This window comes from Megalops cyprinoides, chromosome 10 (assembly GCF_013368585.1).
Source record: "Megalops cyprinoides isolate fMegCyp1 chromosome 10, fMegCyp1.pri, whole genome shotgun sequence".
NCBI lineage: Eukaryota > Metazoa > Chordata > Actinopteri > Elopiformes > Megalopidae > Megalops > Megalops cyprinoides.
Genome location: NC_050592.1, coordinates 31,749,919 through 31,775,687, shown reverse-complemented (window position 1 = coordinate 31,775,687; position 25,769 = coordinate 31,749,919). Strand labels below are relative to the sequence as shown.

The 25,769-nt window shown below is 49.0% G+C and overlaps 1 protein-coding gene across 3 annotated transcripts in view; it reads right to left on the bottom strand.

Annotated features, from left to right (window-relative positions):
* The window catches only part of LOC118784006 (vacuolar protein sorting-associated protein 13B-like), a 281,109-nt gene that overhangs the window by 67,342 nt on the left and 187,998 nt on the right, over positions 1–25,769 (bottom strand). For all 3 annotated transcript variants that reach the window (XM_036537972.1, XM_036537973.1, XM_036537971.1), the window contains exons 30-32: positions 18,153–18,356; positions 14,158–14,284; positions 13,254–13,397 (exon numbers count right to left, since the gene is read on the bottom strand). In XM_036537972.1, coding sequence (XP_036393865.1) covers positions 13,254–13,397; positions 14,158–14,284; positions 18,153–18,356 — 475 coding nt within the window. The remainder of the gene's footprint in view (positions 1–13,253; positions 13,398–14,157; positions 14,285–18,152; positions 18,357–25,769) is intronic.

Here is a 25,769-nt window from a genome sequence, read left to right as displayed (position 1 = left end):
GACACCGTAAAACGACTAGGAGTCTAAGGTGCAAATAAATAAATAATAAACATATAGCCAATACAAAAACCACACCTGCTGCGTTTCAGATTCTGCTTTATTAATAAAATAGCGGGTCACCAGGGTTTAAGATATAATGAACGCTGTAGTTTTTTTTAGGTTTTGTGTTGTTTTTACAAAACACATAAGTGCATAAACCAAATTTCTCATCCGATTTAAATCTCGTACAAATAGAATGAAGCGCCGAGAAAGTCTGGGTGTAGTTAGAGGCTTGCTCATAGGCTTTTCCTGTGGTCTTAAAATTATTTTGCACTTCAATATTTGAGCATTTTCTTTAATGCATTGCCCGGAAATATTGGGTTCTTTGTGAAGAAAACGCAGCATTTTACACAAATTTGTTAGACAATACACTGCGCCAGTGTTTTGGATGTCCGTGATCCTGCCTTTTTGGAAATGATAACGTGAATAAGTAAATAAATCAATGCGTGTTAATCGTGCGTTTTTATCCCTGTGCTTCCAAGCCATCCGTCTCCATGTGGCCTGCGGCCGTGTGATTTATTTCGCATGGAATGTCTCGCTACTGCCGTCAGAAGGAAGGGAGCAACGCGCTCAAATCAATCTCAGCGGTTTCACTCAGCTGGTATTAGTCTCCTTGACTCTGAGACCCATTACACGACACGTTAAAGCCATCACGGTAATCGCTGACGCTAAACACTGAAACGGAAAGCAAATAAATGGAAATTTACTGGAGGGGGGCGCCTGCTTTCTCACCCATACGATTTTGCACATCGCCGATTTCCTCCAAAATGCATGATTGCAAACGAAAAGCGATCATTGTATTAGATATTAAAAAACCAAACGAAGGGGGGAAAGTGAGAGCAGCGTTCGGGTTAGGGCTGGCGAGGATGAAGCAGACTCCATATTGGGTGGGACGGTGATAGCGTACCCTTGAGTAACACCCTGTAAAACCCTACACTGCTTCTGTGAAAATCCAGCTGAATAAATGATTTCCAGAATTTCTGAAGTACATAAGCCCCGCGGGCCGGCCCCCTACATAGGCACAAGCTACGAAAACGGATGACCGTGATAAATAAAAGCGAGAGGCGTCGGGTGATAAAGGTGTGAGGTGAGGGGAGACGTCTTGCCTTCGACCGCGGACAGCCTAAACCTGCAGTGCATTCCTCCCAACTCCCCCCGGAGCCCCGCGATGCATTAGGAGCACAGCCCAGTGCCTCCCGTTTGAAGTGAACGATAAAAGTTTTCTTTAATTAGCTACTGGTGCGCATTAACATGATTATGATTAAGCCGTAAAAATGTACAGTACAGAGCGCCTCTGTGTCCCCCCTCGCTGCTGTCCCGCCCCCCCTCACCCCACTTCCCCAAACCTGCACATGGTTCCTATTATAGCACTTCGACATGTACTCAGCTGCTTCTCCCACATTCAACCTTCCCTTCCTGAGAATTAAATGTATATTATTGCGGCGGCGGAGATACTGTTTCAGACCTCCAGGCATATATTAAACTCACTGGCAGCACATTAAACAGAATGCTTGACTTATTAGATATTTCCTATTCTAAACAGTGTCATCAAAGGCTAAAAACAAGATCCATATAAAAAGCAACGCCGGGCTTCCATACTGAGGCTGTGCCAGGACCCCTCTTCTTTCTGGCTAATGAGGAAAGGATGTGCGCTCTTTTCTGTACAAATGTAAGATTTTCCAAGCATTCGCGTATGAATATGCGGAGATCTGCTCCATGTGTCTTGCGTTAGACAAACTTGTATTGGTGGAGAAGTATTTGAAAAAGGTATCTGGTGAATGCAGACATCCGCAAAAGACACTTCCGCGTCCGGAGGACAAATAAGAGCCGCAGCTGCTTGTTACAGCGAACAGGACAGGGGAGTGCAGATACTTTACTGTGCTGCGGTGCTCATGCATGCCACGGACATGCAAAATAACATCCGATGCCTGCCTTCACTAATGCAACCAAATAAAACGGGCTTTCTTTAACAAAATGATATATGGCTGATTTAAAAGGCAGCTTGGGTGGTTCTGTAGGATAAAAAACAGGTAAAGTTTTTGGAGGAATGTACCAAATGTGTGTTGGTGAATCAGCCTCTCGGCAATGTGACTGGTCTGGCTTCCCAGTGGGGGAGGGTTTTTTCACACTGTCATTCAGAGGAATCGCTCTGATTTTGGCACACATATTAAAATGATAGCCATGACGTAAAGAACTTCTTAAAAATCACAATACAAAAGAAACAGACAGCAGTCAATATATCGATAAAATAAAACGAGAACGGCTTGCTTCTGCACTGTAACCGTGTTGCCTTTCCTGCCGGGCTGAACGTGCTGTGCAACAGAAGAGGAGATCGGAGGGCGGCGGACGCGATGGACTCGGTGCAGATGTGCAGGGTAGCAGAACTGAGCTCTGCCTCACCGCCCGCTCAAACTGTAAACGGCGTTCGCCGCTGACCTCAGCTCACGCGTACTCCAGACTCCACACATGTCCTCGTGAGCTCAGCTGGGAAGTGAACAGGTATAGGCGCTCTCAATGTCCACCAATTTATCCATTGACAGAAGGTAATAAATCCAGAATGCATGCATGCATGCTTTTCCAGCCTAAATCCCACTTTCCAGTCATTACTTTCTATTATATAATGGTGGCAGTGAAGCGCTGTTTCCATGTCGCTTCGCGATCGCTCCCCAACGCTGATCAAAAAAGCGCGCAGCCAATCATGAGGTCATTCTTTCGCAACACATAAATTGTGGAAAATCTCGCCCGGCGTGAAACCACCGATCCCCGAGTGGCGATCGCGTTGGGCGCATCTGTTTGACCTCCAACCCAGCCGTGCCTGGACTGATTGCCGACACTGACTCCGACCCAGCTCATCTGAGTGTGAAGCCGAGCGGTCGAGTATCGTTGCTATTTTTACGACGGGGCGCGACGCCTGAGACCGCTTAATTACGACGCAAGTTTCTTCACCGCCTTTACCACTGGAAATCGCCTGTGTCAGAGAGCATCGGAGGAACACATTCAGCCACAGCTGGGAGACGACAGCACTGACACCAACGCAATGCACATTATTTATAGAGACCCACATTCTGCTGTCAGTCTACACATCATTTACTATGCTACTGACTCTTTGGAGAGTGTGGGAAGGTAGCTGAGGAGGTGCAGTCAATATCCTGTGTTTCGAGACGCCACCTGTGCAAGGGTCGGTGCACAGAGGTCAGAGGTCAGTCACAGAGCGTAACCTGCTCCTGAAAAGCCACAGCCCCTCAGCTCTGAAAGAGAATTGCTTCCAGACATGATTTTCTCAAGTAAATGGGGCTTATCATTCATTTAATGAACTATGTTGCTTTGAAAAAGGACGGCGAAGGAAAGTCTAACGCTGTGCCAAGCGGAACAATTCTGAGGGGAAGAATGACGTGAATTATGTGCTGTGTGTTCTCTTGATGCAAAGCACAAGTGCGTACACCCATCAATTATTTTACTAAACAGGAGCCCACAATCATTTTAATCACGCACGTCGAATTACTCTATCATGAATGATCCACCTCAAGGCCTGCAGCGGTGCCCTTATTGAGATAAAGACCTGATTCATCTTCTCTGTTCATCATTACCAGAGTTGCATCTACAATGTTTTGGACAGAATGACTGACACCTCCATGCAGGCTAATGTGTGAGTATGCACACTGACAGGGGTTTCACTTTTTCAGTACTATGACGTGTGTTCGCATCAGGCCTACTGTATTAGTGTATTCTAGCATAGCAAACTAGATCAGGGTACTCATCGCAGCCCCCCTGAACAGACTTGCCAATTAATCTGACAACTTTACAACACACCATTATTGCTTCCCAGTTGCTGTGCTGCTAGCTGAACATCCAAATGAGAAACAGTATCAGACTCTACAGGCTGTAGTCAGATTAATGTTACATGAATGTTCACAAAACACGAGCCTTGCTCCTCGCCACTACGCCACACGGCCAATGGAGCTAGCTCAGTTCAGAGTTCTGACAGCGCTGCCTGGACGGGGCCCGAGATCCCGCGGCGTGTCGTGCCATAGCTGTGTACGTCGTAACAGCCAGATCACACGGTGCCCTATTCAACTCCATACATTACAGCAGACGTTATGGGGACGACAGCAGGCTCCGCTTTCTTCCCCCCGCTCGGCGAACCAAAGGCCTCAGCACAATGCTTCGTGACTTGAGGAAAATAATAATAATAAATCAAATGCCATAAAGACCACAGAGTCCTTTTGTAATTTTCGGGGGAAGAAATTTATAATATGAAGTCATTTTCTCTGCGAGTTCAGCGGCAGTTTCAGCATCAAAAGCCCCTTAATAAGCCGAACTTTGTTTCAATAACAAAGGCAACCTGCCCTGCACTCCGGCTGAACCACAACAAAGCGTCTGGGCGGGGTCGCGACCCCAGGGCCTGCTAATGGATGATGCCCGGTTCAGAGCGACTGTCAGCTACGGTTTAAACATGCGCGTTCTCGCGTAAACAGGACAGAGGGTGGCTCCCCGCGCACAGCCTGGGGCGAGCGAGACGTGGTCGGTCGGCCCGCGCGGGCTCGTCTTTTAGCGAACGCGGCCACCTTTGTTACGTCTGCGCACGCTCGCGCTCTGAGCTGGGCTGGAGCAAGAACAACATCCCCTATATTTTCCCCGGCCTGTCAGGGGCCTTCCCTCGCTCGCCGGTGCCACGTTTGGACAGGGAACGCCAAACATCCGGTGACAGTATAATTCCGGCATGTTGACATTCCAGAGCCGCGCAGTCAAGATCCCAAGACCCCTTTGATGCAGGATGCAATTATGAGAGCACGTCAAATTACGAGGCCGAAAATTGCTGTCATCCTGACGGGCGCGAGGGAGAGGAGAGAGACGGAGCGCGGGGCAGATAGCACGCCCTTGGTTTTCATCTAGGCTGCGGTTGCTGGAGGAGCCGTGGGGCTCGGGGATGCAGGCAAAAATGATAAAAACCTGGAGCAGTAAAACTGTAGAGAAATGAACAATAGCAATGAAACGGACAATAATAATCGGGGGGTGAGTCAATATCCTCCCCGCGGAGAGCTGTGCCGCACGACCCAGAAAAAAAAAAGGAAAAAAAAAAGCCTGGCTCTGGGAAACGGGGGCTCTTTTTACTCATTTCGACTTCAAAACATTCCTCCCTGTATAAGCAGTTGGCCGGCATGCGGCCTTGGTTTGCTTACAAATATTTTGCCACAAAAACAGCCCAGAAACAACGTCTGTTCAATGTAAAGACAGACCCGCCGAGAGCCCTGACGTGCAGCAGCGTGCAGCGTGCTCAACACGCCCTGAGACAGCGCAGCGGGATCACCCGGCCTGGCTCCTAAGCACTCCTCGTCGCGGTTCAGATAAAAAAACAGCATCATGGAAGCTTGCTGAGTTGGTTTGAAACAGGCCATTGACTGTCTGTTGCATTATCTGTTATTATGCAGCCCGTTCTGCTGAAACGGGCATTCTGAGCACGCAACATTGTTTACTGGGCCACCTAGTTTCCAGCTGCTCTGTCATATCCAGCCACTGATCCCAATAACATGCCGCTTATAAGTACCTTTATGCATACATATGAGGTGAAATTTCTCATCTTCAGTGATTCCTGTCCTGGGTGATAGGCTGTGAATCACGGTTATCAGGGGCCAACAGATCAATAACTTGACAAAGATTTAATGATTGAATGAATGATGGCTGAATATTTCTTCATCAAGTGCCCTTAAGTCTGCTCTATGAAGAGCATGATTGGAAAGTCTTGGGTTGGACAAAACACACATTTAAGGGTCTATGTGCAATTTACAGCGCTTGGTGAATCCAGTTAAACTCTTTCCCCTGGTTTAAATGTATACTGCCTTTTTCAAAAAAGTTAAAATGGCTTTTTAAGCCTCACTTCCATGTACAGAGAACAACCATCGAAGGCGAGAAACATGCACCTCTTCACCTCTTCACTCAAAGTACTGAGCACAAAGTGGGGCCTTCAGTGGCTTTATTAGATCTCTGATTGCATTTTCAATCTGTTTGAAAAAGCAGTAACATGCATTACAAGTGCTTATTAAATGCTATACCGTAAAGACAAATTAGCACAATAGCACAAGCCTTATCAAAAAATAAAACAAAAAATAAAGTCAGGGAACCAAAATCATTCCAGTGTGTTTTAGGTATTTGAAAGTGATACTCATATAATCTGAAACATCGCATTCATCCCTCGTAAACGCTTTGGCTTGGATATGCCCATCTCAGCCACAGTAGGGCAGTGATTATATTTTATGTGCATTCTGTCCAATCGTAGATCCTGCACAGGCTACATGTTGAGCAATAAAAAAATAGAATAAAATTTCAAGAAAAAATTCTGTTTCAGATATGGTATCACGAGTCTGAAGCCAGATGGAAAACTCAAAAAAAAAAAAAAGAAGTTGGCAGCATGGACGGGCCCTTAAAATCTTTTATATACAATTCCAAGCTCATATCTTAATGAAACCATATTTTTCTGCCATTGTGCACTTTTTTTTTTTTTGGAGACAATGAAGCTATCTCATCCATGGTGCCTTGGCCCAGATGTGGGAGAGAGGTGAGAGGGAGAGGAGTACCCTGGAGTCCGTGTAATTGCTCCAAGCCAAGCGGACGCACAGAACAGAGCTGCTCCCAGCGAGAGCCCAACTGGCTCTCATTAGCTGCCCAGATTTATATTTAGGTTTCACATTCGTGTCAGGGTAATTTTCTAATCTAATATCTGGAGTGCGGTGCGTGAGTGCATGCCGAAGGTCCCCGGTGAGAGGTGGGATCGGGCGGGATGCAGGACGATCAAGGATCGGGGGTGAGGTGTGTCTTGGGGGGGGCTGGCTATTTGGGATGGGGTGAGGGGGTTGTTTTGTGGTCGACGAGCGCTGACCGTCACCAACCATCCGCTACTCTGTCTCTGGAGCGCCAGACAGAAGGATAGGTGGCTGTGTGAGCGAGGGCCGCAGTCCAGCACGTCCGCTGCAGACCACCAGGCTATAGCCGCGGGCCCTCGGCCGGCGGCCCCGCGTGCCCCACCGGCCAGAAACAAAAGGAGCTCCGAGCCTCGGCGCGTTCGGCGGGCCCCGCGGAGCACAACAGCGGGAACCTCAGAAGATGCGCCACGTTACGTCAGCGCCGTTCGTGCCGCTTGGCGCTTTGTGGGTTTGCTGTGGCTACGGCATGGAGAAACAGTAACATGGAGAAAGGAGGGGGGGGGGAGAGGGGACAGATGGTGACGGTGCGAGACGGGCTCTGGTGCTGCTGCCGTGACTCTCCCGGAGACGGCCGGGGAGGGAGACGGCTTTGTGACTAACGCCGCTGGCAGCCACATTATTTATAGGAGTCGAATCAGAAGAAAGGGAAGAGAGGGGGGTGAGGAATCCCTCCCTTCGTTTTATTTTTCGGGAAAACATCCCGGTCGTGATGGACATGCGAGCTCCGAGGTGGTGTCGGGCCAGTGAGGTAAATGATGCGAAACCTTCTCCGCAAGGAAAACATTATTCCAGCTACAGGGCTGGTCTGCGAAGAGGCTGAGGGTGAGAGGCAGCTCGCAGCTGCAGGAGAGTGCCAATGACGCATGCGCTGCGCAGGAGCTGAGGGAGCTGGGAGATCCTGAGGAGGACAGCGTGTCCCCACGACAGCGACACACATTACACAACCCTCACAGGGCCGCTGCACGGTGCCATTACGCCCACAGAGCTTCCAGAGGGTCAGCTGAAAGATGGTGAAAATAGCGTGCTGATAAGTTATAAAGTTAGAACATTAGAAAGTTAGACAGATTGGTTTCTATTTCGCAGCATGGTACAGTTGCTGCAAGAAGGGTTGCGTTTTCTGAGGGGCAGGCAAGCGGTGTAGCCCTGTGCGGTATATGTGTTTCGCGCTGCTCTGTTGGTACTAGGAGAAACCCGCTGTTCCCCCTCAGTCCTGCTGTCTTAGCCAGAGAGACGAAGACTACAGTGCAGCTTGGGTCATGCTGGAACACTGTGAGAGAAGAGCAGGGTTCAGCCAGTGTGAAACATACGGGGAAGGAAGAAAAAAAACCGCATTCATTCACCTGTTATTGTAATAGTCTTGCTTAGACAGGTGGAGGTGTTTTTTTAAAGCAGGAATTCAAACAATCAAATGGCCATTTATTGGAGTGGTTTTCGTCTGACGAGAGCTTACCTGCTGTGTCCTGTTTTTACTGTTCCCCTGAGTACGCGACCCCGCTTCCCCTCAAAACCGTGGGGGGGGAGAGGGCACCTCGTCCCCTCACCTGAGGTGAAACCCGATCCCTCGGGTCACGGCGGGGCCCGGCGCCCCTCCTCAAAGGCCGCATTTGTTTCCCTTTAATGTAATTCTGAACCCTCTGATTTTATCGGGGGTTTCACGCCAATTTCGACAAACCGATACGAGCGGGCAATTCAGCTGCTACTGATCTCGAATATATTGGGTTTCCAGGGTGAATTTAAAAAAGTGCCACGGTCGTTCTCCGAGAAGGTCCTGGGGCGAAGTGCTTGGCCCCCTCCGAAAACGGGGTGGGTGGGGGGGGGGTAGGGAATGGGGGAGGCAAATTGTTTTGACTGCCTGTCAATTAGCAGCTGATTCACATGCGAGGGGGGTCACCAGGCTCCTCGCAAAACGATACGGTTTCATAACACCGGGGAGAGAGCGAGGTGGACACTCGCTAAGAAAACATGTATGTTTTCCAGATAAGCCGAGGCAACGCGCTTGCTGAGCAGATGTGGGCCGGCCCAGCGTAAGGGAGACGGGCTCCTGGGGTGTCACGTCTGTTATTGCTCCCCACAGCAACGGGGCAAGGGGAAACAGAGCCGACCCGGACAGGGGTATGTCTCTATTATCTGGGCCATGAAAGCGATATGCCTCTCGGAGAGGGTTAACGGGCGGCGGCGATTCGGGCCTGACCTCCCGGTTCACAGGGGCCCATCTCTCAGACGTTACAGAAGGCACTCCTGATTTCACACTGCCTTTAAGCAGACCACCCCCCCATCACGGGCGCACTCTCCAGACAGGCAACGCACCAGGCTTCTCTCTTCTGCTCGCTGAGGGTGGGAGAGCCCAACCCTGAATTATGACCCCTGACCCCTGACCCCTGAGAAGGTCACAAGAGCCTTGTGACCAAGACTGCTTGACTTACAGCCCGAACCCAAAACACACAGGGATAATATCTCGCCCACAAATAGCTTCTCGTAATTTCCATATTTCCAACACACGTCTGACTCAATGAAAAAACAATCACTCTGAGGAGCTTTGTTCTGTGTGCTGCTCAAAACTGCTGTGCTGACAGAAGGATGATGCTCTAAGAAATCAAAGCTCCTGGGTGGACGAACAGCTTCCTGGCAGAAAGCGAGGCGTTCTCTGTGGACAGCCACCCGGCTCGATGCGGACAGCATCCCGACACAGGGAGCCTCGCACCTCACACGGAACCTGGAACCACTGCCCCATCCCTGCTGCCCAGTCACGACACTACTGATAAATTACAGAAAATCTCTCGCACAGAGACAGGCACGGCTAATGAACCGCTTGCACGTTAAGGAATTCGCCAAAGGAAGGCGACGTTTTGTTTGGAAACAGTGTCGCCCCGCGTGTAAACCGGCCCGAGCTCCTCCGCTAGGCCGGGCTTGCGTGAGCCAGGAGCGCGCTCCGCTCCGAGGCCCGCGCACAATGCTGCTCAGAGGTAATGCCATAATCTCCACGCTGTCGTCTCGAATCTGCCTCAGAGCCGGAACCCCCCTGACAGGGAGCCAGAGCTGGAAGCCATGGTGTTTTCCGAAACGCAGAGCGCGCCAGCCCTACGCAGGGGTGGGGGGGCGGGGGGGCACCGAAAGCAGGGCCTGGGACGAGGGACTGAGCGCAGGGTGTTTGCTCTCTGCTACAGTGATTCAGATGTTCCTGGCCATATCCGGCACCTTCTTACTGGCCCACGGTTGTCTGGCGTACGGTGCAGAGGAAGCCCGACTAGCGTGCTGCGTTTGCTGGGTATGTCATTGGCCCGGGACATGATGCTGCGCAGAGAGTGGGACTTCCCCAACCGGCGGTGTTTTCCTGCCCGAAAACGTGTCACCGGTCGCCTGCAGGACCGGAGGCCGAGAGCACCGAGCTCCTGCATTCCCAGGATCCACACGCAGCCCCGGACGCCCGCGGTGCCGATAATTATTTTTTTCTTTCCCCCCTCTTCCTCCGAGCCTGGTCTGCCGTGTTTGAAATACTTTGGAAGTATGTCGTTGTGGCGGCTGCTGGCGGACAACAGGGCAGCCGTGCCAAGCCAGACTTTCCACTACACAGTCACCGCAGAACGGATGTAAACAGGAGGAGCCGGGCGAGCCGGGCGAGCCGGGCGCGGGACTGCCGCTGCAGCCCTTTCTCCAACACCCCGTTTTCGCTTCCTGGGGTCACCGGGAACGCACCCCTCCGCCCCCCCTTCCCCCTCCTCACCCAGCACTCCTCTCCTCTTAGCTTCTTGATCACAGAACAGCTCTATTGGCGTCAGATTGAAAGCTGGGGACTTCAAACGAGGGAACGCTACATTGCAAATGTGGGGACCATCTGTAGATCGCGGGGGGGTGTGTGGGGGTGGGGGGGTGCTGGAACAGTAACGATGACAGAGCACAGAGATAAGTCACCACACAGTCTATTTATAGCCTGTGGTTTTGTGCACTGAGGTTACGTGTGTTTTCCTCCGTGCAGTTGAGTTACCAGGCTTCGGTCTGGCGTATCTCAAATAGGGGAATAAATCAGCAGATAATGTACTCTGAAACCAGAGGAGGATAGGTAGATTCTGCTCCATGCAGAACATTCCGGAACAATACATCCCTTTTCCCCAGGACCATTTAAATATGTCATAGGTGACATGAAACCGGTTTGGACCCGGATGGCGTGAGAAAATGGCAGCAGCTGAGAAACTTACTTTCAGCACATGGTGACACATTACAGCACATTACGGCACTCTTAGGGCCCAGGATCAACGGCACCATGATCATTCACAGCAGCTAACTCACGTTGTACAGCAGAGCGCCAATCAAGGAAAAGCAACTGGTGTCCCGAGGTCAGCTGATGTCCGAGACACTGGAGGGGACACAACCTCGGTGTGCTGGGCAGCGAGGGGGAGGTCCCACGCTCTGTGTCCAGCCCGAGGATCGAGGGGGAGAGGGGAGTGACAAGAGGGTGACGGCCGTGCTGCGTGTGTGGCGCGGGCTCGCCTCCCTAATATACAACGCACGGCTCACTGACCAGGAATGGCTGAAGTCACATACATGGCACCACAGCGCGCGGCGCCCATTGGTGTCCCTGCCAGGACCGAGCCCTTAAAAACAAATTCATTAGTGTACACAATAAAACACAGCTGTCTGGGGCCTTTTGAAATGCGTGCCCAGCCTTTCAGAGCCTGACAGCATGTTCTCAAAGCCTACATGAAAAAGAAAGAAAGGGGGGAAAAAAGCCCTGGTACAAGAGGGAACAACATCTAATTTACGCTAGTGGATGTAGTACACTGAAGCACCTGAAAGGATCTCTTAAATTGCCTGGAACAGCGGCATGCTCTAACTGCAGGGTCACAGAGCGGGTAAGGGTTGGGTGAAACACCTTTAGAGCATGTGTGCCAGCGTTACGAGCTGTAATGAGTACGTCTTGTACAACGCGGTGGAAATGACCACAGAAACCCTCTATTTAATTCAAACGACCCTTGAGTGAGTGAAAAGCCATTTCAGGGCATAGTATTTTCTCTGGCCACTAGAGGGCCCTGCAGCATGAGTAATAGAGCTCTGCCGAGCAGCCGTGTGGAGGCAATGCTGACCTCCCCGCTCTCATCCTTGCACCAAATTGATGAGAGCAGGGCCAGCAGAAGAACTGCTAAATATCATGTCCTGAACCCAGGTGAACTCTGGGTAGCAACCTCTTCAACCCAGGCCCATAACAGAGGCAAACAATGAATCACTACAAGCCAGGGGTGAGGGCTCCGAGATCTCCCAAAAATAAGAACCAGATGCGAGGCACCTCCTGAAAAATGACTGTCTCCCCATGCCTTTAAAACAACATATTTATTTCTGACCCTACAAAAACAACACTAATAAAAATGTTTACTTTATAAATTGAACGTGACACACACTGGCTCTTTTTTAATTCCCTCTGGTGTCAGGATGTTGATTTTGGTATGGAGGTTGACCTCTCTCAAGTAGCAAACTGCTGGACAAGAGGCACTTCATCCCTGCCTGCATGGGCACTCTGACACCGGGAATCCAGAGAGAGGCACAGCTCAGTGTGTGGGTGTGTGTCTGCCATCTGCAGCCAGGGCACAGCTGTATGTGTGCCTGTGGTCTGTAATGTCGAGTATGGCTATGCGCATACACTAAATATATATGCGTTTTTGTGTGTGCTTGTGTGTGAGTGACAGAGAGACATGCAGTATGGCATGTAGCTATGTGGGATGTTGGTAGGTGTTTGTGTGTGTGTGTGTGTGTGTGTGTGTGTGTGTGAGAGATCTGCAGAGAGGGGCATAGCTGGAAGTGTACAATAAACCTATGTGTGTGTACATCCAGGTGTGTTTTCTGCACTGTGAGAGGCAGAACAGAGATCGGGCCAGTCCTGTCTGTATGCATGCATGAGTCTGTGCAGCACATTGGCCGCAGAAGGCCAGAGATAAACCCTGCCTCCAAGGGCTTCCGCTTCCCTTCTCCCCCATCATCTCATCCCAGTCTGGTCACAGCAGCAGCGCCCGAGAGCTCAGAGACGCACCCCGCCTTGCCTTCACAGGGGTGCCTGGAGCTCCAGACACCCTGTCCCCTGCGAGAGTGCGCGGTGTGCCGAAAGCTCTGAAGAGCGCCCTGTTATCTTTCTTCATTTCCCCCTTCCCCCGACGGTGCACCCGCATGCACAACAGCTGGTAAATATTTTTATATTGTGTTCCATTAGAAAGCTTTATTAACTGGACAGACAGAGCAAACGGCGCCAATCTCCCCTCTCTGTAAACAATAGAAAATACTCTGAAAGCTGCAGCTGAGGATGATAAACTAAAGTGAGATTAGGAGAACTGTGTTACTACACACGAGTAAATATTTAACTGTTTCCCTAAAAAAAAAACGAAAGGGGGGGAGACAGGAGAACTCTTCCATAAAGAGATGTGCTCGTCTGTGTCGGTTCTGCGGGCGATGAGGATGATGGGTAATAAAGTGGAGGATGGGGTCTGTGCATGCATTCCACCCCTGTGGGCTCTCTGACCCCCCCCCCCAGCTCACCTCGGCGGTTTTTTCGGGACCCTCGTTCCCCACCACGTTGGCGCGGAGCAGCTGCTGCAGGAGCTGAACTTGTGCCACGCTGAGGAAGAAGTCCAGGCTTGTGGTCATGTTCACTTCCAGGGAATGGCCGCACACCACGATCTCCTGCGGAGAGACGCGCAGGCGATGAACATGGCGTGGAGGGGGGCCTGCTCGCTCACTCGCCACCAGGGACTCGCCCACGGCTCACACACCCCTCCAGCACCTGCCAGTTTTTATCATTATTAGTGCCTTGGAACCTCTCCATTTTCGGAAAGTTACAAATGACGGTGTGTATCTCTGGGAAGAGCTGAGTAACTGTTACACATGAGGTTTGGGTGGATGTATGAGGTGTGGGGGAATGTACCAGCATTAACAGGAATAGCAGTAGACTGATCAAAGTCTTAAACCTTGTTTATAAATGACATGGACAAAAATGTTTGCTGTGGTGGCGGTATACGCAATGCATGCAATATATATACACACACACACACACACACAAAGAACACTAACAAGATATGTTGATACTGAGCAGCATTCTGCTGAAAGCCACCCAAAACTGAAATAATAAAAAACTCTTAAATCTTGAGTTGTCCCCCACGTCAATGATTACTGATCCAGCGCTCGATTTTCACACAACAGCGCTTTCTTATGGCTCCAATCATCTCCATGTCACTGGTTATTAAACACAGCGATGCCACTAGGCCAGTTCAACTCTCTGAAGCACAGATCCCCTAGGTGCTCTACTCAAGCCCAACATTCTGACAAACAGCTTGCTCTACCGCCGGCAAATATGGGATGGATGGGGGATCTGCGTGCATACTGCCAGAGAACGGCCGCTCGCTAAAAGCGCCAACGCAGAGCCCCTCCCCACCCCACCGCTCACCTCCACCTGGGCGTTGTCAGGCGAGACGGGCTTGCTGAAGATGATGGCGGGCGCGGCGGTCACCCGCACGGAGAAATCGGTCAGGATGGGCGTTAGGATGGCCCGTCTCTCCTGGTGTCTTCTGATGCTGGGGAGAGGAACACGTTTGAATGAAACGGCAGAGGCAGGCTGGCAGACCAGCTCATTCACTGACTCTAATGGAAGAATCAGGAAAACAATCACTGCTCACAGTATCCATCCTTGCTGCTTGCTGAACAATATTAGACACACCTGAGGTAGTGTCTTTTAGGGACATTCAAACCCGGAAGTACTTACATCACAGAATAAGAGAGTGTCTTCCAAAAATATATAACACATCATTTGATATCTATCTATATACCTACATCTGTCAATCCATCCTCACTATTGTGCTCTCTCTCTCAGTACACATTTTCTTATTTTATATATCAACTGTGTATAAAAATTAGAGTCAGAGCCATTTCCAATGAATTCCCCCTGTTGGCGCTTGTAAAGTCTTCACCAGGGAGAGAGGTTATTTTCTTTTCAGCTTCTTTACAGTGACAACTCAACACAAGTCAACACGCTCCACTTTCAAAGCTAAAGCTCTGCTCAGGCCTAGGTGAGTAGCGGGGCGCGCGTTTTCGACTCAGCTGGCGGCTCAAATTCAATCCAGCTTTGTAAAAACAAAAAAAAAAAAAAAGCACTCCGAACGCGGCCTTCAAAATCCATTTACGCCCCGAAGACCAACCTGTGAAATATTTCCACAACGGGCACTTCAGCTTTTCCCTCAAAGACCTCTCAGCGCCGAGCTGGAATGACTTTAAGCACCATGTGAGGCGTTATTTGACAATTCTCTATTGGGAACACACCCTAATTGTATACACAAGCCCAAACTAAGACCTTAAAATATAAACTTTCCCTGTTTCGCTAATGTTCATTCCCACAATCAAGTTATATTTGTGGGAACATTTGTAGGCAGTAAAACAAATATACAAGTCGGCTTTATAAGGTGGTGTTAATTGCCACATCTGCTGCTATTAAAACAATCAAACGGCATAGCTTCCAATATTTATAGTCGGCACAGGATTAGAAAAAGCTGCATTTCTAGGTGGCCTGGAGAATGGTGTTTAACCAGTGCCAGTATCATATCATATTCTGCTACACAAACGTACATTACCGGTGCCCTCCGGGGACACTTGCCAACAAGTTTTTCTTTTCAGCCCTTCAGGAAAAAAAGGGGGAAGTGAACCTAGCTCAGAGGTAAGACGATATGCCAGGTGCTTTTCTGGGCTGAAGCCACGTCTATCTCCCCCCTTCATTCCCTTGTAAAATAATTCTGATGCAATGTGAAACAATTAGTGTCCCGTTGCTAGACACGAGAGCAGTGCCATCAGTCGACAGGGGGTTGGTTGGTGAGACTCAGTTTACCGAAAGCAGGGAGGGAAAAGCCGAGCTGGAAAGCCACGGGGGGAAGGGGAGGGGCGGCAGTGTTATGAATCACCGACAGCTCGCCGGTGTGAACAGGGGAATTATGTGACACCAGAGCGCTGCCGGGCCGTGGCGTCCGGCGCTGCAATCCCACGCCGTCACGAGGACAGGTCCTGTCAGCGCGGTGCCGCGGAGGGAATTTCCCCCTCGCTCCAACCTCAGGAAGATCAACAACCACTGCGGGCAGATCGCGAGGAGCGGCTCCTGCCAGCGCCCGCCGCGGGAGGAGACGGCCGGGAGGCGGGAGGCGAGGCGCCCTGCATTACACCGCACGCACCGGGCCGCGGACACACAGAACTGCAAAACCCGACTCATAATGCTGCGCTGCTCGAAATCATACGTTTAATTACGAAAGCAGGGGCCTGGAACACAGACAGAGTTACACTGGGCCTGGATTACACTGTGGGTCTTTGCATACCCTGCATACAGCCTACAGTCTGCCATACCCATCACAGCAAACACAGGAGATACTGGTGGGCATACAGTACATTATGAGGCAGGAATGCAAGTGTTCGAGTGCCATAAACATCTTAACAACAGCATGAGAGAACGACCACACAGCAACCACCCTTGTCATTAATATTGCTGAATCTGCTACAGGAACAACAATGATTGAATAGGCAACTACAAGGAGAATTACAGGACAATTACAGGAAGAGTTCCAGAGAATGGACCACTGAGGCCTTACAGCAAAGATCAGTTTTGCCTAGACTGCAGACGTGGCTGTGGTGGAGGTAGGAGGATGAGCTACCACATGTTGTAAATCATGTTGTAAAGTTTAGACTTTCCATAGTGAAACACAACTTCAATTTAGCACTGTCCGATGATTTAGGATGTATAAATGAAGGCCAATTCAGAAAAGAGAGATTAAATTATCCTGGAAGTAGGACTAAGCTGAAGCATTTATTGTCCATGAAACATCATAAGCAAAATAGTAATAGGTCTTCTAGCACTGTGAAATTAGGCAAAGCCAACAGCTGGATTAGCTGGAAAGACAGTGTTATAGCCAGTTGGCTTCAGTCAACAGTTTGACTTTCAGCCAATGTGATTATCATTTATCAGTACCTTTTTGGCATTTATGTCATGAAAAAACTGTGTACAAAGCCCACTGGCATGTTGAGTAGCATTCACTAATTTACTCAACAGCCATAAAAGCTACGTAATTTAGCTAGCTAGCTAGCTAACTGTCATGCAGGGATTTTAAAACACCTCAACAACAAATTTAACCTGGCACCCAGTACTGCAAACACAGCTTTAGCCAACATGTTTTTCTTCCTAGTCTGTTCCACGTAGCCATGTGATTCTGAAACAGCCCAATTCAATGCCATAGCACTCTCCGAAAAAGCTCCGAAAAGGACGGTCCTAATACATTGTTTGTTAGAATGGGACCCTGGATGGCGGGCGGTTTACGGGCGTGTAAAGCAGCGCAGCTACACACAAGCGCGTTTTTTACGACTGTCCCTCACTGCGACGGCCACAGCCAGTCAAAAACAGGAAATCTCTACCGCAAGGCCAAAGCTACTGGGGAGGGGAAAAAGAAGGGCTAAATGAGGCTGAATTCCTTGTAATAATATGGAGTTTAAATCCTGGAAGATTTTTTCCTTCGGCAGCCCCAGTGTCTCTTGGCTTCGCTCCATAGTCAACCGCGCCGTGTGTGTGTGAGATTGCACAGCGACAGCCATGACCCCGAGCCCTCCCCACATGGGCAGGTGGCGTTTAGGGGCACATGTGACTCTGCTCTTATTAAAGGCTGCGGTGACCTGGACGCACTCGGGATCAATCAGGGCCCGCGTAGCTTTTTTTCCCCCGGCCGCCCGCGTCTCTTCCGTGGTTATTTTTAGTGGACGGAGGGAACAAATCAGGAATTCTTGTCTCTGAGAGTTTTTGGGCCCGTTCCTTTTCAAAACATGAGCGAGAGGGAAAAAAGGGGGGTCTTAAGCCAAACAGACCGTTAAACTCGTGCTTGTTTTAGCTCCTGTGTCCATAAAAATGACAGGGTTTGTAATTATGATATTCTAAAGCAAAGCTGTTTGAAAAGGAATTAACTGAATGATTACAAGTTTGTCCCAAAGTTGACTCTCGGAGAGTGTGACTAACAGCAGAATCAGGATTAGCTCATGAAAAATACAAGGTGGAACACAGGCCATGAACTCCGCTGAGGTGGAGGAGCCGCGCTGGGGTGCCTGGGAGCTGATTTTACTGCCGACTTCAGATGGCAAATTCTAACCGCTAAATAACTGAACAGGGACGAGTTTTCCAACAGCTAATTGGATCCTCTGTAGCTGCCTATGCCAGCATGTCTGCTTCCCTGTGTCTCAGAGAGCAACAGTGTTATATTATTTATTTGCTTATCCAGGGGGACTTGCACAGGATACATATCCATTTATACAGCTGGATATCTACTGGTGCAGTTTGGGTTAAGCGCCTAGCTGAAGCAGTGCCCAACCAGAGGACCGAACCTCCTCCTGACCTCTGCGCCACAATGCTGCCCACTTTGACTGCTGTACCTGCTGGCCATGTTCCACTCCAGCGCTGGATTCTGGGAGTTCCTCTCGCTCTCCGCCAGTGCGCCCCCCTTGGCCCCCTCCTTCTCGGGCTTGAGCTGCTCCCATTGGGCGGTGCCAATATTGATGGACTGCAGGTCCACCTGGTACTGCCGGTCCTCCACCTCTGAGCCCGGGTCCCGCAGTATGCCCAGATTAAGGGCCCGCCTGAGGGAGGAGAGAGAATGAGGGAGAGCTGAGAGGCTTTCTTTAGCTCGGTATCGTCATCCATCCTTTTTTTCCTTTTGGAATGCAGAGCTCTCAGGAGAGCTCCACATTTTCATACACCGCGCCTTTCAACACCAAACAAAGCACAGCGGACACAGATTCACCATGGCAATCGCATTACCAAGACAATCAGAGCCCTTTAATGGAAAGAACACCATACCTTCTGTGTTCGTTTGTGTGATTGCTAACATGGCCCCGTTTCCTCCACAGGGCTTTCCTGAGCACCTTCTCACTGGGTAACGCTACACCAAGTGGCCATGGCTGTACTTCTGACATCATAGGTGCGACTTCTCCAGCATGCGATCACCATTACCCACAAACCCCCCTGGGGCTTGTTTAAACCCTATTACGCCAGGAAATTGTCAAGCTGCTGTCATTCTAGGCTATGTACATCTTTGCAGCACCGCCCCTTGACAGCAGACATTACGGACAACGGATGACGGCCATCCCTGTTGTCGGGCTAGTTGTCGCATACTTACAGCGCACAGATTTTATCTTGCCTATGGCTGGTAGTTTCAGCTGCCCCCAGACACCGAGTAGCAGTTCATGTGTCACAATCAATTGCTGCAAGACAAGGCAGCCACTTTTCAAGCTCAGCACTAACCAATTTTGCCTGTGCAGCGAAGTCAAGAGCCGGCGTTCGCATGTTTTGAGAAGCAGTTGGCACTGGTCTATATTTTCTCGACACAACCAGTGGCCCTCAGGAAACCAACCAGAACTGATAATTTTACAAAAGGCAGAACGTGCAGCTAGCAGGCAATCGTAGTAATAATGCAGGTAGTGTATTAGGGCTGCAGTAAAAATCAGGGTTTGGCAGACGGCTGCAACCACCATGCGGTCAGCGAGCAGCGCGGTTTTTACACTATGCTTCATTCGTACTGATTTACGACCAAATTAAAAAAAAAAAAAAAAAAAAACCTGGCTCAGCGCGAGGTTGATAAATAACGTGGCCCTCAGGTGAAATAATTTGCCTCTTAGAAGTTCTGATTTATGCCGAGTTGTCATTAGCGGTAAACAATGTTTAACTCTGCCGGACAGCACGGTAGTCTGGAACTCCCCTCCGCGGCGGAGCAGCGAGAGCGCTCTGTACACAAACCACGGGCGCGCGGGACGCAGCGCGGAGCGGGCATCTCTCTCAGCGCTAAGCGAGCTACCCCGGGAGATTAGCTCCGTTAAACAATGATGTCATTTATTTTGCTTTGAAAGACAAGATGCCGTCGACTTTCGCGAGCTCGGCAATCGAAATGTACATCTGCGGATGACATCAGGGCTCTCGCAGTTATGATATGTTTATTTGTCCTGGTGAATTCGAACGAGGGCTTAAACACCGTAAATAAGGGCTTAAAACGGCAACAGATGTTGTGACAGCATGAGTAGTTTTATTTGTTTCGGCAACGTCGATGGCAATTTTCATATACAATTTCCTCATTTAGTAACACAGAGAAAAGTCATTACCAAACAGAAATGTTATGACAATAAGCTCTAACTACAAAAACAATGGGTACGGGAGATCAGAGGTGTGTTTAACCGGATTTGTTGACATACAAACAATGTAAAGAGATCCTTAATCAGGTCTTGGAATCTTATGTTTTTCCCATCCATCTCTTTGACAAGGCTTGGGGCACTGATTTTGTGATGTTTGGGAAGGATGCATCCGCCTAGATACGTTTTTTTTTTTTGTTTAATGCAAGTCTGTGAATTTAATGTACTGTAAATCAGCTTTTGACATTTAAAGTGCCACAGTTACCTCATATTGCATCCAAAATTATCTTGCCTATTGAGAAAATTGTTTTCACAATTAACAAACCATGGACTTTCGAGCAAACTGCCCAGATTCAAGACCAGGGTCCCCACCAATAGCATAAACAAGTATGATAAACATTTGTCTTGATTATACGGCAAGTAAAAAGTTTGTGATTTAATATCAAAAAACATTTCAGCCAATACTGAGGGAATGCCATGAGCTTTACTTCTGACAAATTAGGGAGAAAGGAATTTTGAAGTTACCCTTGGGGCACAATAATAATTGAAGCCAGACACTTTTGTTGTACATACAGGGAAAAACACTGGAGTCTGACATTTTTGATTGGTCATGTGAAGACCACACTGCTTGGCCGAATTCAGAATGTCTGGGAAAGCACGATACTCTCCCTCTCTCTGTCTCTCACTCTCTCTCTCTCTCTCTCTCTCACACACACACACACACACACTCTCTCTCTCTCTCTCTGTCTCTCACACACACACTCTCACATGCACATATACGTAAATATGTAAAATACACACTACATTTATATGCGTGTGTGTGACTGCATGCGTGAATCATACAGCAGAAAAAGCACCCTCAGCAGGTGGATCCCACCCGCTGTCTCGATCTTACACTCCACTTTGAACATGTGTAGTATGGAAAATATACATTTAAAAAGAAAATAACAAGCCATAAATGACACATGCGGAAAGATGAAGAAGGCAGAGGGCTTCAGTACGGGGACTGGCTCTGCCCTTGTTCCTGAGCCAAACCTTGTTTTAATTGCAGGAAAAGACCACGAAAACATTATTTTTACGACAAAATTCTGCTATTTATAAAGACGGATCAAAAGTGGAGCAATAAGAAAGTTCTGTTTCGTGGCAGCAGAGCTATTTTTTTAACATTCTTCTTGATACAGTTTTTAACCCAAATTTAACTCCTAAAAGCCAAAGAACAGATTTCACATCAGTGTGAAATTAGAGGCCTCAGTTCCTGTGTTATTTATTTCTGTTCCAGGCCTCTTTGCTTTATCAGATGTGTGGGTACACAAGGTATACAGTTCACATCTATCAATATACATAGATGGTGACTGCATCAGAGAAGTAACAGAATAACGGAAAACACTTTGCCAACATACTGTGAACCTTGTAAACTAATTACTTCCCAATTTGTTTCTGGCATCTCTGTAGTAAAACCTTTAATAAAGCTATATGATGGTAAAAACCAATTTTAGAACATCTTATTGAAATAAATTTGTGTATGATGGAAAACTGAAAGTGTTGGCTGAGAGTTTTGTACCTGTGCTCAATCAAAGTTCACTACAGCAGGCAGTGAATCACCTGACCATGTGCTTTAGGGGATACAGCAATGCATTCTGGGTCTAAAGCTGTGCATTGGAGCCCCAGGTGGGTACAGTGCACCGCCTCCATGAGCAGGGTGCTAATCGCTTGCTCAGTTTACATTATGACATCACTTCCTGTCGTGTAAACTAAGCTGGATCCTAGAATGTGTAAAACTAAAACCCCTGCGTGTTACCTTGGGTGAGGACATCCGTAAGGCAAATAAAGTAAAGTAATATAATGCGGTGTGACATGACACAGCCGTCCACCTGGAGCAGCCCATAGGTGGGGCTGCTGGCTACTGAGGACCAGTACCTCCAGATAACCTTTTGACTCCTCCCTCCTTGCCTCCACCGGGATGAGGCCCCTCCTTTTTCCATTCTGAGGTCTGGAAGGTTAACCGTGGTTCAAGATAATAAAATAAACCACAGCCGGCTCTGGTGCTGGAGTTATGGGAGCCCTGCGCGGGGCTCGGCTCAGGCCCGGCCGGGGTCCTGCGGGGCTGGGTAATAACCCCAGTCCCAGGCTCTGGGAGGCCCCCCCGCCGCCCCCCAGCCGCAGAGGCAGGAAGTGTCGGGATAATACCAGCCCATGAGCTTCTGGATCTCGTCACTCCACCCGCAACCTGAACCCCGCTCCCCGGGCCTGCTCAGTACTCTATTTCCCCAGCAATCAAACATAATACACGTCTGGTAACACGTAGCTGGGTATGAAGTGTGCCTTTCCGCTCACCGATCGTATACATTGGGGGTGGAAATTTAATTTAGAAGTTAGTTTAATTTAGTTAGGTCACGTTAAATGCGCACTGCACACAGTCGCGTCATTATTGTACAGGCGCGATATGTTCTTTGTCCACGGCAGTGGAGAACGCTGTATATTTTCAGTAAAGGATACACTTACATTTTATACACACTGAACATACCTTCTGCTACATATGAGTTTGTTTTTTCTTCTCCCTCCCGAAATGGTACCCAAAGTTTTGTCCTCCTCAACACGACCAGTAAAGCAGACTCTTCCCTCAGTGGTTACAACAAGGCATATCACATGCAGACTATGGACATGCCTCAACCCAGTGCTGGAACAGATCAGTGAAATACAGCCAATCCCATCACGCAGCGTTACTGAATTTAACTCATTCTGAGTCACGCAATTCAAGGCACAGTCCACTAATTGCCGGTCAGTATTCTGCATACTGGGATAAAGTGCTTTGTGGAGGTCACTCAGATGTGAGGGACTAACAGCACTGTGCAGATCTACCAGCATGCACCTCTCCTGGAAGCGGCCTCGTTATGCTCTCCAACATGGCTTCAGCCCCCCCTCTAGGGATGCTGCTGCTGGATCAGGCTTCCACCATCAAGTCAGTGGGGAATTCCTATAGAATATGATTCATGAATCTTGCAATTACTTAGTAAGTTAAGAGCCCAAACTGATGGTGGTCCTCTCCAAATTGCCTGGGCTCTGTGACTTCTGAGCGGCAAACATCGCCAAGATTTATTGCTTCAGTCAACTTCAATTACACTTAATTTGCATCCACGATTATAGTAATTAGGGCTTGGGATTAGAACACTAAGCAGCCCCCCAGACTCAATGAGAGGCTAATGTTTCACCATCGAGCAAGCCAACGAACCTTGGGCTTCACGAACCAGCAGGGTCAGGTGTCATCCTCTAGCTGTCCCACGGAAGACGGACAGGGATTTAAGCACACTCTCCTAAACAAAGGTGTAACTGAGCCCAACACAGTGGACGGACTGGAGGACTCTATCAGTCAGAAGAGGGGCTGCACTGATTACAAGCATTCTGAAACACAACTGCAACTGTGACAGTTTGCACATCCATTTAGCTACAGGATTCACTGATTCAGTTATGATCTACTGAGAAACAACACGAGAACAGCACCTTACAGCAGGCATGTTGCACTTACAATCAATACAATTAGCTTCTCACTAACATAGTTAGAAAGAAAACAGCTGAAAAACACAGAAAATATTACATTACCTATGTGTACATGTTAGCATACTATACTAGTGTAATTAGTACATTTCTCTCTATGTAATGCAATGAGAAGAGCTACAGGGCTGAGGGCTGTGAGAGTGGAATCTCACAGGGGTACCTCATGGTGAGAGGAACCCTACTGCATGTGGTAAAATAATTCCTTCCCTGACAGCCCTGCTATAATGAAGGACATGAGAGGCAGTAAATTGTTCCATCTTTCACAATTATTGAAACAAACGGAGGTACCAATTTCCGCCGCAGATCCCCTACGGGAGCCTGGTATTAATTAGGCTGATTCGAGTTTAAAGACACTCACGGCGCTCAATTAAATCATATTTACACTAGAGGGAACGGGCGAGAATTACCTTTATATACAAGGGCCGCTCGGCCCCACCAGCGCTGGGAGAGCGGGCTGGAACCCTCCGCGTTCGGCCAAGGCGAAGCAGAGAGGCGCAGAACAATCGAAGAGCGCCTTTGTTTATAGAGCCATGGTGTATACGAACAGTCACTGTTTGCACTTTGATTTCAACATCTTAATTGCGGGAGTCATTTATCTCCGACGTAGTTTACATGTCAGAACAACTTGGCTATAAACATGGCATATTGACCATGCAGCTCCGAAGACACTGACATGTGGTCGGCACCGCCCGCTGGAGATAGAAACCTCGGCGTAAGTTACGGGCTTGCGTAAAGCGCTATGCTCCTCCGCTATCGCGCCGTGATTTCGAGACGGCTCCCCTCTTCCAGTTTCGCAGGAAAAACAATGTCAGGATTCCGTGGGTCGAGAGATGGACCCAAATCAAACACTCCGATGGACTGGATGAGGATGGTGAAAAATGTAAAGCAATTCTATTCTGGCACATAAACGGCTGCATTTAACACGACTCGGACATGTTTCGCAGCTCTTATAAATTGATTACGCAGGTTTCACTTGGTGCAACAGGCATGTGCTATTTTCATTCACAGCGCTGCTGGTCTAACTGGCCCTCACCCTGGCCCAGATCCTGCCCTGTGGACTGAAGCAGGTAGCACACAGCACAGTACATTCTTGGCTAATGGGAACAGTAATTTGCTGGCACTGGGAAAGCAGCGCTTAACATCTGCAATGTATCTGCAGAGAAATGTATTGGATCGCTGGTGCCTGCAATTAAATGATTCTGCAGCAGTAAAAGCAGGGAAGGTATGTGCAAGAGTGTTTTCTTTAACTACCTGACAAAAAAATGTGGACCTGGTCTTAATTCACCGTAGCTGTTAAAGAAAAGACACGCAGGAAGGACCTCAAACAAGTTCAGTGAACGACAGTAACGTGTTGAAACGGGGCTTTTACATGGAAGTTCTACAGGTATCATCACCTTTGTCGTACGTTACAGCCAGCAATAGGCGGGTCTCCTTTTTCGGCGGTTCCGTTATTTCAGCCGTCGCCTCGGCAGCTGCGCGTGGTTACTGAGCGACGCTCGGTTCCACGGCTCAGTGTGTTTTTTCTTTCCTCCCAGAAATAAGATGGTTAGTTATTCTGAAATCACTTCCTCCCGGGGTAACAGATACAGCATGCGTCTCCCTTCTGCAAACTGACATAATTTTGCTTTCAGAAAACATGTCAGGCGGCATTTCGGACCGCGAGCTCTGACGCAGAGGTGTGAAGGAAACGTCTTGTTGACTTCCTGCGCCCCAATTGGAAACAGACCCCCGACGCGCTCAGCGTGCTCTGGTGATGTAATCCGACCGCCATTTTAATTGAGAAAAGGCCTATCTTTAATTAATCGCTAAGCACATGCATGGAATGGATTATTCATAACTGGCGCTCCGAGGAAACATGGCAAGGATAGAACTGGAAAGGCCTCAGATAAAGTCATTTTCATCAAGTTAAAGTGAAGCAGGCACATACCTCAATGCTACTTAAACACTAATTAAAGGAAAATAATCCTGCCTCGGAAGGCCTGCCCTCCGCCGCGATTCGCACGGCGGCCGCCAGCTCGGGCGCCCTGATTGACGCCGCTCGAACCCGGGCTCTCTAAACGGTGGTGCCCCCGGTCGCCCCTCGTCAGATCTGACGCTGCTCGCCGGGTGCGCTGACGTACGATATCGACGGCCATACTTTCACAGCTGCGAATCATCTGCATATCAAAAAGCGCGGCCAGATCATGAAAACAGCGAGGGCGCACAGAGCTGGGAAAGGCGGCGCTCCGTCAGATGGCAGATGACAGACTTCAAGCTTTGGACGAAAATAATGCCGCCTCCCGAACGCTCTCTCTGTACCCTGGTCAAGAGGAACGGGGG